The sequence below is a fragment of the Gossypium arboreum genome, chromosome 9 (genome assembly GCF_025698485.1).
Source record: "Gossypium arboreum isolate Shixiya-1 chromosome 9, ASM2569848v2, whole genome shotgun sequence".
Taxonomy (NCBI): domain Eukaryota; kingdom Viridiplantae; phylum Streptophyta; class Magnoliopsida; order Malvales; family Malvaceae; genus Gossypium; species Gossypium arboreum.
The window spans coordinates 80661917-80678605 of record NC_069078.1 but is presented as its reverse complement, the minus strand read 5'-3'; the positions used below and the strand labels follow the sequence as shown (position 1 = coordinate 80678605).

The 16689-nt window shown below is 34.3% G+C and overlaps 1 protein-coding gene and 1 long non-coding RNA gene across 2 annotated transcripts; both read left to right on the top strand.

Annotated features, from left to right (window-relative positions):
• The first annotated feature begins 4369 nt into the window (after window positions 1-4369).
• LOC128280878 (uncharacterized) lies at window positions 4370-5348 on the top strand. The gene is made up of 2 exons (XR_008271074.1): window positions 4370-4491; window positions 5182-5348. It is a non-coding gene; the product is annotated as an uncharacterized LOC128280878 (long non-coding RNA).
• A 7529-nt stretch (window positions 5349-12877) lies between these two features.
• On the top strand, window positions 12878-16081 carry LOC108456908 (O-fucosyltransferase 19-like). Its single transcript, XM_017755645.2, has 8 exons — window positions 12878-13687; window positions 13903-13975; window positions 14050-14120; window positions 14238-14326; window positions 14406-14538; window positions 14634-14866; window positions 14949-15425; window positions 15504-16081. Exons 1-8 carry the CDS (start codon window positions 13166-13168, stop codon window positions 15763-15765), a joined length of 1860 nt encoding a protein of 619 aa, XP_017611134.1. The 5' UTR covers window positions 12878-13165; the 3' UTR covers window positions 15766-16081.
• Window positions 16082-16689: the final 608 nt, after the last annotated feature.

Here is a 16689-nt window from a genome sequence, read left to right as displayed (position 1 = left end):
CTTCGCTCCGGATGTGATAGCTGGTAATTTCTATCTTTTGATGATTCTGTATGCTTTAATTGATCCCGGATCTACACATTCATATATTTGCACCGCATTAGTGTCGAAAAGAAAATGACCGCTGAGTCCATCGACCTTGAATTGCAAGTCACTAATCCACTAGGGCAAAGTGTATTGGTTAATTTAATATGTCGGAATTGTCCTTTGAAAATACAAGGTCGTGAATTCTCTGGCGATTTAATGTTGTTACCTTTCCAGAATTTGATGTTATTCTTGGAATGGATTGGTTGATTGAACACGATGCCATAGTGAATTGTAGAGAAAACGGATTGATTTAAAATGTCGATGTGGGAAATAGTTTCATTGAGTTTGGGGATAAAAGAATGATGTCGATTATTTCACCTTTTTTTCGAAAATTGATTCGAAAGGTAATAAAGCATTTCTAGCTTATATTCTTGATACTCGGGTTCGAATTGAAGATGGAACAATTGTCGATTGTTAATGAGTTTCTTGATGTGTTTCGAGGAATTACCGGTTTACCCCAGATCGTGAGGTTGAATTCACAATTGATGTAATTCGCATGCAGCCCAATATCAATAACACCGTATAGAATGGCACCAAATGAGTTAAAAGAGTTGAAGACAGTTGCAAGAGTTATTGGATAAAGGGTTTATCGGATCGAGTACATCACCTTGGGGCGCACTTGTCTTATTTGTGAAAAAGAAAGATGGTTCGCTGCGATTGTGTATTGATTACGTGCGTTGAATAAGGTAACAATTAAAATAAATATCCATTACCTCGTATCGATGATTTGTTTGATCAACTGAAAGGTCTGCAGTTGTTCTCAAAAATAGACCTTAGATCCGGGTATTATCATTTGAAGGTTAAAGAGTGTGATGTGCCAAAGATTTTTCGAACTCGGTATGGTCACTACGAATTTTTGGTAATGCCTTTTGGTTTAACGAATGCCCCCGCTGCATTTATGGATTTAATGAATCAATTTTTCAGTCTTATTTGGATAGATTTGTGGTGGTATTTATTGATGACATATTGGTCTATTCAAAGAGAATCCAACATGCACAAAGACTTGAGAATTGTACTACGACTTTGAGAGAAAAACAGTTATATGCTAAATTTAGTAAATGTGAGTTTTGGCTTCATGAGGTTGGATTTCGGGTCATATTATATCAGTGAAGGAATTCGTGTGGATCCAAGTAAAGTTTTAAGTGGTGAATTGGAAAACACCAAGAATGTAATCGAAGTGCTAAGTTTTTCGGGATTAGCAGGATACTATTGCCGTTTTGTAAAGAATTTTTCCATGATTGCTTCACCAATGACTCGTTTATTACGTAAGAATGTTGAGTTTATGTGGTCTCGATGAATGTCGTGAGCTTTGATCGATTAAAGAAAATGTTAATGAAGCTCGGTCTTAACTCAACCGAATCGTATACCGTATGTTGTGTACAATGATGCATCTTTAAGTGGTTTGGGTTGTGTGTTAATGCAATCGGAAAGGTAGTGGCTTATGCTTCACGGCAATTAAAACCACATGAAAAGAATTACCCTACACATGATCTTGAGTTAATGCAATTGTTTTTGCCTTAAAAATTTGGAGACACTATTTATATGGTGAGAAGTGTTATATGTATACGGATCACAAAAGTTTGAAATACTTAATGACTCGAAGGAACCGAACTTAAGACGAGACGGTGGTTAGAGTTCTTTGAAAGACTATGATTTGGTTATTGACTATCATCCGTGGAAAGCTAATGTAGTTCTTGATGCAATCGAGTCGAAAGTCATCCTTGTTTGCACTTCTGCAATGAATGCTCATTTGGCTCTTAATGAAGAAGGTGTTGTATTAGTAGAATTGAAGGTAAAACCAATGTTTCTTCAACAAATTCGAAGCTGCAGAATGAAGATCCAAAATTGGTCTTTGAAACGACAAATGGTTCGGGATAATTTAGATTCAGAGTTCAAGATTGATGATGAAGGTATATTGCGCTATCATAATAGGATTTGTGTTCCCAATAATTTGATTTAAAGAATGATATTCTTTCGAAGCACATAATAGTATGTATTCTATTCATCCGGTAGTACAAAATGTATGGTGATCCGAAAAAGACATATTGGTGGCTCGGTATGAAAAGAGAAATTTCGAATTTATTGCAAAATGTTTGATTTGCCGACAAGTTAAAGCGAGCATCAAGTGCCAACGGGTTTATTACAACCCATTATGATTCCCGAATGGAAGTGGGAGCATATTTCAATGGATTTTGTGTCGGGATTGCTGTGACTCAGAAAGAAAGATTCGATATGGGTGATTGTTGATAGATTGACAAAGTCAGCACACTTTATTCCAGTCAGAATAGATTTTTCACTTAATAAGTTAGCAGAATTGTATGTGTCAGAGATTGTGAGACTACATGGAGTTCCAATATCTATCATTTCAGACCGGGATCCGAGGTTTACTTCAAGATTTTGGAATAAATTGCAAGAAGCCTTAGGCACCAGATTGAATTTTAGTACAGCATTTCATCCTCAAACAGATGGACAGTCAGAGCGAGTGATTCAAATTTTAGAAGATATGTTAAGATGTTGTATACTCGAGTTTGGTGACAGTTGGGAAAGGTATTTACCGTTGGCTGAGTTTGCTTACAACAATAGCTATCAGTCTAGTATAAAAATGACACCATTTGAGGCTCTTTATGGTAGAAAATGCAAGACTCCATTGTGTTGGTCTGAATTGAGTGAATCAAAAATAGTTGGGGTTGATTTGATTCGAGAAACCGAAGAGAAAGTCCGGATTATTCGAGATAGTCTAAAAGCTGCTTCAGATCGTCAGAAGTCATATGCGGATTTAAAACGAAGAGACATAGAATATGCCAGTGGGTGATCGAGTATTTTAAAAGTTTCACCATGGAAAAGGGTGTTACGATTTGGTAAAAAGGGAAAATTAAGTCCGAGATTCATAGGGCCATATGAAATTGTGGAAAGGGTTGGTCCTGTGGCTTATCGTTTAGCTTTACCTCCTAACTTGAGAAGATTCATAATGTGTTTCATGTGTCTATGCTAAGGCAAGTATAGGTCGATCCTTCACACGTAATTCCCATACGAAATTGAGCTTCAACCAGATATGACTTATTCAGAAGAACCAGTGAAGATTTTGGCTCGTGAAGTTAAGGAATTGCGGAACAAAAGAGTACCATTGGTTAAAGTATTATGGCATCGACATGGTATGGAGGAGGCAACCTGGGAAACAGAGGAGTCAATAAGATCACAAGATCCTAATCTATTTTCAGTAACAAATTTCGAGGACTAAATTTTTAAAGGGGAGAGTTATAACTACTAATTTTCAAGTGGTGTCGGAAATGGTGATTTGAGATCACTAAATTCGACAAATAAGATTGAACAAGATAGTAATTTAATATTTATGAGTCAAGTAAGAATTTAGAAGAATTTGTGAAATGGTGAAATTAGTGAATTAAAAGAATTTATTAGGTCAAACGGGTCAAAAATGAGGTATCGAGACCTCAAAGTTGAAAATCAAGCTATAAATATTTTTATAAATATTTATGGAGTGTCATTGAGTTAGTATTAAAGTTTCGTTAGAAAATTTTAACGTTTGGATGGCTAATTAATTGAAAAGGATTAAATTGAAAATAGCACAAAATTTGTTAAATTGTGAGTAAATAGCTTAAGTATTTAAAAGATGGATTTAAAGAGCAATTAGACCCAAAAGTTAATGGCTGGACGGTTTGGGTATGAAATAAGCAAGAAAACAATGTGAACAAGGGCAAAATTGGAAATAGATAAAAGTTAATAGTTAAATAATGATGTAATTGAAAAATCTAGACATTTTCTTCATAATTTCTCAGCCAAAACGCCATAGAAGGTCTGGAGAAAGCTGGTTTTCATATTTTTACATCATGTGAGTCTAATTCTTGCTTTTTCTTGATAATTTTATGTTTTTATGACTTTTACAATTAGGTCCACTTGTAGAATTCATTAGTTTTTGATTTTATGGGTGAAATTGGAAGTTACCCTGGATGGATAAGGAATTTTATGATGAATTATTATGAAATTTAAGTTCTAATTTCATATTAAGGTGGTTTTATTAAGTGATTTTGATAGGAAATGATATTTAGGACCTAATTGTGAAAAAGTTGTGAATTGAAGGTTGCTGTTGAAATTAAGAATATAAAAGGTTTTGAAATAGTTTATAATGATAAAATAAAGTGTTAATTGAGAAAAATTAGTTCAATTTATGGGTGAATTGAGTAGGGACTAAATTGTGAAAACTGTAAATTTTGGGGTAAAAGTGCAATTTCGAAATTTGAACAGCATAAATTGTGAAGTGAAATAGAAATCAAATAAATGCTAATGAGTAGAAATATTTTATATTATAGATCAAGAATCCAAAGAAGAACGAGGAAAAGAAAAAGTTGCGGAATAGTCCCAAAATTTCAATATCTTCTACAAATTAGCCGGGTAAGTTCATATGGTTGAAATTAGATGTTTATTTGTGAATGATTGAAGTATATAATGTGTTATTATATACGAATTTGTTGTGGGATTGTGTAGATTTTGTTAATGAAAGAATAAATGTGGAAATGCAAATTAGGAAAACGCAGGATTGAGAAAACGTTCAGATCGTGACGTGTGATGAATTGATTGGATAAGACCATGGTTGTTCCATGGCAAAGTGTGAAATGTAGGTATGGTATCATCCATACTGAGTTGTGAAATGTAGGTATGGTATTATCCATCTTGAAATGTGAAATGTAGGTATGGTATTATCAAATCCATCTTGAGTTAAGAAATGTAGGTATGGCATTTCCCATACCGAGTTAAAAAATGTAGGTATGGTATTTCAATGAGGAAAACCATACTGAGTTGTGAATCGTGGCATTGAGCAACGACGTACTCAATTTCGTAAGTCGCTTCCTAATTTGATTATAAGAAATAAAAGAGAAGTGATGCAAATGAAAGAGATTGAGTAGTTGTTACTGTTGAGCTCAACTATGTGAATTATTATAACAATGGTTGTGAATCGCAGGAAACTTTAGTAAATGTTTTGGTATTGTTTGGAAATATTATGTTTGGTAAGCATTACTTTTAACCTATGAACTTACTAAGCTTCAATAAGCTTACTTGTGCGTGTTTAATATTTTTATGTAGATTGACTTGAAGTGAAGTGGGTAGATCGGATCAACACAACAAAGCACACTATCCAGATCAATTCCGGTAGCTTTTGTTTTATGTTTGAAGATTTATATGGCATGTATAGAGTTTGAATGAATTGAAGTAAAGATGTTATAAACTAGTTAACAATATTTGTACTAAAATAGTTTTCGTAAGTAGCAGTAGTTTGACTTTGAAAAATCACTAAAAATAGTAGAAATGGAATTAAATAATGAATAAATTATGGAATCGAATCTCGATGAGTCTATTTTCATATGGAAGAAGCAAAACAGGCATATGAGCTATATTTTATGAGATGTTTAAATTTTTGTGAAACAGGGCCAGAGCAATTTCTGGATCCCTGTTCTGACTTTGGAAATTCACCATAAATTTTACAAAGATAATTAGAAGTCATACTTTATATGTACAGATTCCTTATTGAGTCTAGTTTTATTAGAGACAAACAGCATAGTCATTGAAGCTCTGTACAGAGAGATATCTGATTCGTAATACACAAAGGTCAGAGTAGTCAAACCCTGAAACAGGGAGATTTAAATAATAAACTGTACTAATTGGCTTGACCAAAATTCTAGAAAAAATTGGTAAGTAGATATATGAGTATAAATTCAGAGAAAATTTACGGATTTGGATTTCGAGTTTTATAACTCGAGATATGAATTATTTAGCAACTATGACACAGTTGGACAGCTTGTCTGGAAAGTGTGATATAAATTGTTTGAATTTGTTTAAGTGCTCAAATAAGTTTAGTAATGCCTCGTGCTCGACTCCGGCGACGGTCTCGGGTAAAGGGGGCGTTACACTCAATTAAGATAATTTTTCAATTAATACTTTTTCTAGACATTATAAGTTATTTCATAACTATTGAAATTCATAATTTTCACATAAAACTCTAACTTCAAACTCTTTTACAATTAGGTCCCAAACATTCACTTTCTATTCAATTCTTTCAATAAAATCAGTCTATAAACAATTTAAAGCTCTAATTCCATGCCAAATCATCATATACTTCCAGCACTCATCCATAACAACTTCAAAAATTAGACATGGAATCAAAAACTAATGAAATAGTAAGTTGGACCCAATTGTAAAAGTCCAAAAACATAAAAATTTCAAGGAGAAAGCAAGAATTAAACTTACATGAAGCTGGAGTATGAAAACCAACTTGGACCCTCCTCCTTGGATATTTTTCAGCTGATGAATATGAAGAGAAATGAAGAGAATTCTAGATATTCCAATTTAGTCCCATTTTTATTTAGCCAATTTTGGCAATTTTCCAATTTTGCCCTTATTTCACCCATTTCTGATTTTTCTCAGCTATTGCCGTCCAAAATATCCCCTTTGGGCTTATTTGCACTTTAGGTCCTTTCTTATTTGACAATTGAGCTATTTAATCCTTTTAGCAACTTTTACACCCATTTCAATTTAGTCCTTTTTATTTAATTAACCACTCAAACGTCAAAATTTTCTGACTAAATTTTATTACTACCTCACCAACACTCCATAAATATTTCTAAAAATATTTATGGCTCGATTTATGAAGTCGAGGTCCCGATACCTCATTCTCGACCCAATTTACCTAATTAATTCTGTTAAATCACCAAATTCACTAATTCAAAAATGTTTTTTTATTCACATTTGACTCATAGGTATTAATTTATTAAATTTTCAACTCACCCATCGGATTTAGTGATCTCAAATCTTTATTACCAATACCACTGAAAATTAGGCTGTTATAGGGGTGATGTTGAGGAAGGCCAGTTCACTCATTCTTGGATCGAGAGCGGGAAAAAGTAGAGGGACCCACGATGAATGCTCAATGTATTAGGATTGTGTTTTTATAGATAAGAGTCCCCCTACAATTTTGACACCTATTGGTATTTATTGGTAAGTGAGAGTTCCTACCTAATTATGTTATTTATTGAGCCCTAAGTGGCTTAATGGAGGGTCCAAGAGTGTCCAACTAGGTCCAAATTGAGGTAGAGATATAACAATAGTCCCTTCCAATCGAGAGATAGGATATAAAATGACATTGCCTCAAGAACATCCGCAAGTTACTCCCACAGGTGGTAGCTGTTGCAAATAAAGTAATGGGGTGGAGGGTGCAATTTGTTGGTCGGATTACCTAAGAATATATGATACCTTGCGAGGCTATTGAAATTCATTTATACCCTTAATAATGTTGTGGCAGATGATGTTTCTATTCGTGGTTGGTTCATATAAATTTTGCTTTATGATTTAACGAGTGATATGTCTATTGCCTCGATAATCTAAAAATGTATAACGTATACTCGAGTGGTGCAATTATCAATTAAAGGATCCAAATTTATACAATGGAGACGTGTAGTATGTATATCGCGAATGCGATTATTGGAAATGTAAAATAAAATAAGTTCAAGCCATTCGTTGGCAATATAAAATATAAGAGATGCAACTCATTCATTGGTAATATGAAATGTATGAAATGCATACTATCTGTTTGATGATATAAAATGTAAGATATGAGTTTTTGACGAGTAATATTGGTTAAATGCTTACAAAAAGAGGTACCATAATGTTGAATGAAAATAATTGTTGACCTGAAGAAATAAAGTATGTGTACTTGTAGTTATAGAATTTATTCGTTAACCTAACTCTGATTTTAATGAAAAAAAATACGTCTCACCTTTACTAAGAGCCCAAAGGGTTCACAAAATGACCAAAATATAGGTCGATCGCACTACCGTAGGCTCTTGTAGCTTGGAATTACTTAGAGAGTAAAAAATGTCCTACTCCTAGATGCATAGGGGGAGGCTTACGAAAGGTATTAAAATGACTCTGCTTCTAGACGCATAGGAGGAGGCTTACAGAAGGTGGTAATAAAGGCATTGCTTCTAGACGCATGGGAAGAGGCTTACGGAAGGTGGTAATTAAGGCCCTACTCCTAGAAGCATGTGGGGAGACTTATAGAAGGTATTTAAATGACCCTACTCCTAGACACATGGGGGAGGCTCACGAAAAGTAATAAAAACCTTGCTCTCAGACACATGGAAGGGGGCTTACGGAAAGTGATAATAAATGACCTACTCCCATATGCATAGGGCGAGACTTACGGAAGGTGGTAATAGTTGCCCTACTTATGGAAAGTCGTAAAGTGACACTGCTCCTGATAACATGTTAATTTGCAAGATATTTTGTGTTTAATTTGATTTATTTCTGAATTAAACCCTGCGAAATTAGTGCTTTCATGTTTTAATCTTGTGAGGGACACAATTGAGACATTAAGAGACAAATACAAGCAGAAAAGGACCAAATTGAAACACAAACAATGAAATAAGGCCGAATAAAAAATGTGGAGAAAGCCAATAACTCATCAGAATTTTTAACTTTGTAAAAGCCAAAAATAGAAAAAAATTCTTATTTTATTTTTATGTTAAATTAGTTAAGGCTAAAAATAGTAAATTCTATGTATATAAATAGAACTTTAATGCACTTAGGAAAGGCACCCCTTAATTCTATATTTCGACTTCGATTTGGAATTGAATAGAATTATTTTCCTTTTTCTTTCAATTTGGCATGAGAATTCTGTTACTTTCATTTCAATTTCTTTGTTCTTTCAAAATTCGTCCAATTGCCTTCCAAGTCCTTTCATTCCCTAATTTCCTCCATTATCATCAAACCACCTTTCATAACCTGAAAAGCATGATTAAATCCATGCTTCACTAAATTCCAACTTAGCTTTTAGGCTGGTGTTCTTTCCGGTCGGGAACTGTGAGATATGTATTCATACTTAAATTCCTTCCAATAGGTATTTATTTTTTTCTTAAGTATCGGGATAGACAAATCATCCCTTAAAGTTAAACTCGATTTCAAGTCAAATTGCATGTTGGGTTGGATTCGTGTTTGCTGACAGTTGGAGAAACGAGTCGGTCGTGCTGTATTTGAATCTCCGAGAACAAATCAAGGAAAAAGTGATCGAGTTTAAATGACCCACGCGGTTGAGGCCATTGATTCGAGTTGGGTTCTTCAAAGCACAAGGCTGCCGGAATCTTAAATCAGGAACACATGTATCTCAGTTAGATAATCGATAAGGGTTGGTTTGCAGGTCGTACCGGGACCAGTTATGAGAGGAAGAATTGGTGGTTAGGACATTCTTAACTGCTATAACCAGCTTATCGTTTGGAGGAGAATATCAATTTTCAAGGATCGATTCTTAAGCTGGGATCTACCGAGTCTAGTGCTAAGGCTTATTATTTTTTATTACAAAATCCGAATTTAATTTCGAATTTAATTTCTAATTTATTTAATTATTTATTTATGCTGTTCCAATTATTTAATTTCTAAACATTTTCAAAACCCCTAGATTTATTTCTTAATTTTTTTGTAGGAGTTGTGGGCACGACCTTTGCCACGACCTTTGATATGACAAACATTCTGTTCACAAGATAATCGCAGGAGTTGATTATAACATCCAATTCCTGTGGACTCGACCCTACTACCACTCTTTACTACTATTTAGAGTTATTTTGTAGGAATTATTTTTAATGGTTTCGACGCCTATCAGCTCTAGACGCACGGGGGAAACTTACAGAAAGTAGTAAAGTGACCTTGCTCCAGACGCATGGGAAGAGGCTTACATAAGGTAATAAGATGGCTCTACTCCTAAACGCATTGGTGGAGACTTATGAAAAAGATCGTGGTGTTGCTTCCGCATGTGGCGAAAGACTTATGATAAATCCTGTTCCTAGACGCATGGGGGAAGACTTACGGCAATAAATCATTGGTCGACCACACTATCGGGACTCTCACAACCCGAAATTATGTAGAGAGTAGGTCATGTTGCGTCCAATCACAACCATCAACCAAGTCTACTCAACTTGGATTTATATGATGGAAATTGTGTCGAATCATAGCTAATAGCCAGAGCCGCTCCACTTGGACTTTTGTGATGAATGTCATGTTGAATCACAAGCATTTGTCAAGTTTGCCTGAAATTACACTATGAAAGTAGGATTTTAGATATAACATGTAGATTATAGATGCGGCATAAATGTAAACAATAGATGCGGCTATCCGCAGGAGTCCCTCGCAGGTTCCCTCCTTAACAATATACATTATATGAACATACATATATGCAAGGAAGTATAACCACTTGTGGGAACCCTTCGCAGGTTCTCTTTCTCAAACTCATATAGATATGAATATATAAGCAAGTATAAATAAGCATATCATGTGTTTACTGTCCATGGGGTGTAACCGCTTGTGAGTATGAAAACAAAGATATTAGGTGGCAACTATCCACGGGTGTTAGAATAGAGATATCAAGTATTTGTATTTCTTGGACTGTTGGCCAGATTTGTACGAGTAACAACAAACTTCCTAATTAAATTATCTCATTTTACACTTTACATTAGATCATTAAAAACAAATTTGCAGATAGCGAAATAAGCAAAAATTAAATCAAATAACATCACTTAGTAAAATGTCAAAACCAACAAGAAGTTACAAAATAACCTATGGTAATTTGAATCGGCGAAGTTGAAAAAGGCGTAGACTGAAGGCTGAAACAGCAGCAAACTTGCAGTAAATTTGGATGATTGTAACATTGTTTTGATTAACGAGGTGGAGCTGCTTTGATTCACTATCAAGCAACAAAAATTTTAAACTAGTGGGACAAGCCTAGATGGGATAAGTTCAAGGATGTTGGGTATGTATCTTATTCAATAAGGTAAGGCAAGAAACAAGAAGATATAATTTATAGCAAAAAAACATGAATTAGTGTAATAAGTCTTCTTTACAATGTTTCTTTTTCGATTGTAAAAGCAAATGTTACCCAAAAAAAAGGTTCTTTAAAATATTAAGAAATAAACTTGAAATATATACTCTGACCAAAATGGAAAACCCCATCAATATATACTATATTTTATCAACAGTTCTTTACACAAAAAATTGCGACATTCTATTTCTCAAATATGTACAATGTTAGGCTTAATGTTCCTTTCAGTCATTGAATCAAACAAGTTTAGTGCTTTATTCATACTTCCATCCCAAGATTCCATGAGCAATTTATAGTTCTTGGAACCTGCCAGTAAATGTTGCTAAACAGCTGCCTTGTACCCCTCATTTTCCACGCCTGGCAATCTCACTGAATGGAGAGCTAAAAGAATCTGGGGAAGGGTCCCTGTTACATGTTTCTGCTTCTAAACAACATGGAGAACTAAGCGTTTCTATCAATTCAACTCTTTAACTCAGATGAAATGCGTTTAGTGACTTAAATGTTAATGATGTGAGAACATGAACTGTCTATGTATGAATGAGTTAGCGACCTAGCTAAACTGTGTCTTCTCTTCTTTGTATTGAACGCAAGTATATGAAGTTGACATGTTGATCGAGAAATTAATAAAAAAAAAAAAGTTCAAATTTGATCTAAATTAAAAATATTAAATTTGAGTTTAATTTGACCTGTCTGTATTAAAAAAAATTTAAATTATTTTTTATATAAAAATAAAATTTAAAAATATAATACATCAAATTAACAACAATAACATAATAGTAGCAACACAATAGTAGCAATATAATAGTGTAATGACAATAAAACATGAAGTTCAGGCTGATTTGGCCGAGCTGAGTCAAGCCTGATATAAAAAATCTTATCTGATGTATTGCCTGTTTAGAAAATGAGTCTTATTTTTTTGTTCAAGCCCATTTTTAGGCTTATATTTTTGCCCCAACTTTTTTATTCTTCGGGTGAGTCTTCAATAACTCATGGTCAGGTCTAATATCTAATAAGTATTTTTTAATTTATATTATATGCAATATTTCTATTAAAATTAAAATTTTTATATAAAATTTTTATTCTTATTACATAAAAATAAAATTAATTATTACACTCGAAATTTAAACTTAAAAAACTCAAATATGAAAAAACTGAAAATTAAAAAATCCAAACAAAAACAATCTAAATCTAAAAACAAACCCATCCAAGCGCCCAGCACCTCTAACTGTTACAGTTATATGGATTTGGTTAAAAAGGGGGAAAGCTTATTTAGGAAATAAAATATGAAAGTAAATAAGATAGTGTTTAGGATACAACTCCCAAATAGCAATATTAAATCTAAATTTTATCAATATTAAATTTAATCTTTTTAATTCTAGGTACTTTGTTTTCATTTACATATTGATGTTAAATTTGTGGCAAATTCCATAGTATTTTTAACAATGAAATTAATATTATTCTAAAAAAGTTTAAAACTTAAATTTATTTATTATTTTATTATATTCGAGTTGTATTATATGAATATAAATTAAATAAAATTTACATTTGCAAGCTATTCAAATTTGATAAGACAAACAAATTTAAAACATAAAAATTTTAAAAGTAAAATGGATAATAGATTCTTATATTCAAATTTGATTCTGTAAAACTAAAATTAATTTGGAGAATAAATATTTATTATTCAAATTCATTACCTAAAAATATATATATATATATATATAAATTCAATAATAAATATGTAAAGTTTAGAATCTCATTTATTTCTAATTTTTAAAACAATAATTCAATTTATATAGATATAAAAGAAATTCACAAGCAAATTTAGAAATCAGAAAATGTTTTATTTATTATTATTTTAATTTTATAAACAGTAAAAATAAATAAATATGATCATAAATCAACACTACCCTATTTACGATTTTCTTTTTCAAAGGACGATAAAATATTTGGCATGATTGCACACTGAAAAAAAAAAAAAACATCCGATTCTCTCAGTGAAGAAATAAAATAAGATGGTATAGATTATAAACAGAAAGGCAGGCAGTGGGAAAATAATATATTTAAAAAGCAAAATCTTTTCACACCTCTGTTTCTGCCATACATTGCGGAACAATCCTTTCTCTCCTTTTCTTTTCCGTCTAGTTGTTTCTTCTTCTTCTTCTTCTTCTTCTTCTTCCTTTGCTTTTTCCATAAACTTCCGGCGACGCCATGTCGTCGGGAGTTGCCAGCGACTGTGCAAACGGGAAACCAGTATTAGGTTGTCCCTCCACTACAAGACGACGGGTCTCAGATCTTCCAATAACACCGGAGTCCGACAGCAATAACTTATCTTCGTCTTCGGACCACCACGCCCTCGCCTATAACGATGAAGAGGCCGACAACCCCAACGGCTTGCAATCCATGATAAGGAATCTGCTGCTTCGCAGGAAGTTATTATCATTATTCTCTTGGGTCTCTGATACGTGTCATTGGGCGTTTGTTATGGCTCACAGTTTAAGATCCGGCAGGAATGCTGGCCGTAACATCCTCTCAGCTCTGCTGTTGGTGGCGGTTGTTTTGTTTTTTCTCAAAGCCTCGCGTCTCAGTAATCACGCCAAATGGGGAAGAGATAACGGCTTGTTGATCTTGCAAACGTTCACAGAGGATCGGACCTTGGCCCAACACATTATTGCCGAGACCAATGTCGAATCCCAAGCTGAACACTCCATGCCTAAAGGCGTTATTGAAAGGGTCCGTATTTCTTTTTGAGTCAATATTGAACAGCTGATTTCCACTTTCTTTGGTTTACTTCATCTTGACCCTTTGTTTACTTGGTGTTATGTTCTGCGATGGCGTTCAATTGTGCATTTACATTAATATTATATGTGATGTCTCTTTGACTTCCTTTCTATGGATATCTATAGCTCGCAGTAAAATTCTTACCCTTTTTTTCTTTTCTTTTGCAGACCCCAGAAATTTGGAGGAAACCAGACAGTGAAAAGTATCATCAATGTGTATCCCGACCTAAGAATCGGATAAGTATGTCATGTTCCTCCCTCAACTTGTAAGGATTTCATATGTATTTTTTATTAATACCCATGAGTTCGCTTCAGGGACGGGATCAAAGACTAATGGCTATATTATCGTTCATGCCAATGGTGGACTAAATCAAATGAGAACGGGAGTAAGTTTAACTCTTGACAACTTTGTTTTTCCTAGATTTAACAATGCCTTTGGTTTTTATTTTTAGCTTTTTAATAATTGCATTAGCTAATAATATTTTGGCTCTATTGATTTACAGATTTGTGATATGGTTGCTGTTGCCAGGATAATGAATGCCACTTTGGTTCTTCCTTCTCTTGATCATGATTCATTTTGGAAAGATCCAAGGTTGTAATTGTTTGATATCAGTTTTTTTTCTTCGTGAGATTCAGAAATGTTAAATTTTTTCATAGTAAATTTTGCACAGTGATTTCAAGGATATTTTTGACTGGAAGCACTTCATCAATGTGCTGAAAGATGACATTGAGATTGTTGAGCATCTACCCCTTAGTTACATAACAATGAAGCCCTTTGTAATGGCTCCTGTTTCCTGGTCACAGGTATGGAAAAAAACTTGAAATTTGTTAAATGCATGATGAATTCTTCATTTGATTTTCTGTTAGTGGAATGGTGTCTTAGATGGCTTCATTTGCAGGCTAGTTACTACAGAAGGGAGGTGCTTCCGTTACTAAAGCGACATAAGGTGATCAAGTTCACTCACACTGATTCGAGGCTCGCTGATAATGGCCTTGCAACCTCCATTCAAAGGCTAAGGTGCCGTGCCAATTATGAGGCTCTCCGCTATACGATAGAGATAGAGGATCTTGGGCAGACTTTAGTTGACAGACTAAGGAAAAATAATGAGCCATACATTGCTTTACATTTAAGGTATTGTCATTACTGCCATCTAGTAGTATTTCTCCTTATGAAGAGTCAAAGCCAAACAGTCAAACTCGAATCTTAATTGCAGGTATGAGAAAGATATGCTTGCTTTCACGGGCTGCATCCATAACCTTACTGCTGAAGAAGGTGATGAACTCACGGTAATGAGATACAATGTCAAACACTGGAAGGAGAAAGAGATAGATAGTGAAGAACGGCGAAGCCAAGGGGGATGTCCAATGACCCCTAGGGAAGCAGCCATGTTTCTCAAGGCAATGGGTTACCCTTCCACCACGCCTGTCTATATTGTTGCCGGAGAAATTTATGGCAGCAACAGCATGGCAACACTACGTGCCGATTATCCAAATATCTTTTCTCATTCTACTTTGGCAACTGAGGAAGAGTTGGAATTGGTCAAGTCATACCAGAATCGCCTAGCTGCATTGGATTATATTGTGGCATTTGAAAGCGATGTCTTTGTTTATACATATGATGGGAATATGGCTAAAGCAACGCAGGGTCACCGAAGGTTTGAAGGATTTCGAAAGACAATCAACCCCAACAGGTCTGTTCATATTAAGATGTTGGATACATGCACAATTTCTTTTTTGAAGCTGACATAACAATAATATATTTCTTTCAGACAAAATTTTGTCAAACTCATCGATCAGCTAGATGCGGGTGTAATATCTTGGGAAGAGTTTTCTTTGGAAGTAAAGAGTTTACATTTCGACAGGCTTGGAGCGCCGTACCTAAGACAGCCGGGGGAGTCACCACGACTGGAGGAGAATTTTTATGCAAATCCTCTTCCTGGATGCATCTGCAAAAGATCCCAGGAAAAGCAAACTAGCAGCCTGAAGCTTGAGCGGACCTTGAGTTCAGTTCAAAGACGGTATTTAAGGTAGTCAATCGTGTCAGTTGAATTATACACTGCATTTTAAATTCTTTGATTCTGGTGGTTTCCCCTGGTAAAGAGACTTGCAGCAATCACCTACTAGGCTGTGAAATCTTGTGGTTTCCGATTTCTCACTTGAATTATACAGTAGCTATTTGAGTTTTTGTTAGAGGACCGAAACCAGCAACTTAGGTAAGCAGAGAAGATGATGTATAATTCTGGGGCAAATCAGGCTAGTTCTACAGGCACACGACCATATATGTCACACTGGAATCATGATATTGATTTATTCGTTATTCTTTCAATAATTGATTGTAGAAACATAACATTTGCCAAATTAGTCTCTTACATAACGGAGACTAGTTCTCGATTTTCCCTAGCTGATATTCCATTTTCATACAAAAATAATGCTACAATGCAATGAAGCAGTCTGTCAGATGAATTCAGAAGTAGCAGTTGCCTTTCCATATTGATTATGCCGCAATATCAGGTTTAAAGAAATGAAAAAGGGAATTGAAATCCGGCAAAAAGCTGATATACAATAATTTTTAGCTCATATTATCCAGTAGTATTATTGGAGTGAGAAAAGGCTGAAGAACCAACGTTCAAATGTTGAAGCATCTTTTTCATTATAGCTGTAATTCATTGCATGTTGAATGGCAGAAAGCTTGAATTGACGTTTTCGTTGGCCTGCATGATTCTGTTTTTATTATAACCAGCAGTTTGTGCTTTTGTCACCTTCATAGATGTTCTAACATTGCAGAAAGTTATAAGATAATCAGAAAACAACAGAGAAGATGAAGCAAATTGCCTAAACATTAACGGCAAAAGGCCAAAAGAAAATGTGGTTGTTCATCAATAGCAAGACACCTAGACAAAAGTTGATTGAATATAATATTACCAAAGTAATTTGGCTTGGGCAGCCTCCACTGTC

Coding starts and splice junctions, on each gene's coding strand:
- LOC108456908 (XM_017755645.2), top strand. CDS start 13,166: ATGTCGTCGGGAGTTGCCAGCGACTGTGCAAACGGGAAACCAGTATTA. Junction 13,976..14,049: donor CCGACCTAAGAATCGGATAA/GTATGTCATGTT, acceptor AGTTCGCTTCAG/GGACGGGATCAAAGACTAAT. Junction 14,539..14,633: donor CTCCTGTTTCCTGGTCACAG/GTATGGAAAAAA, acceptor CTTCATTTGCAG/GCTAGTTACTACAGAAGGGA.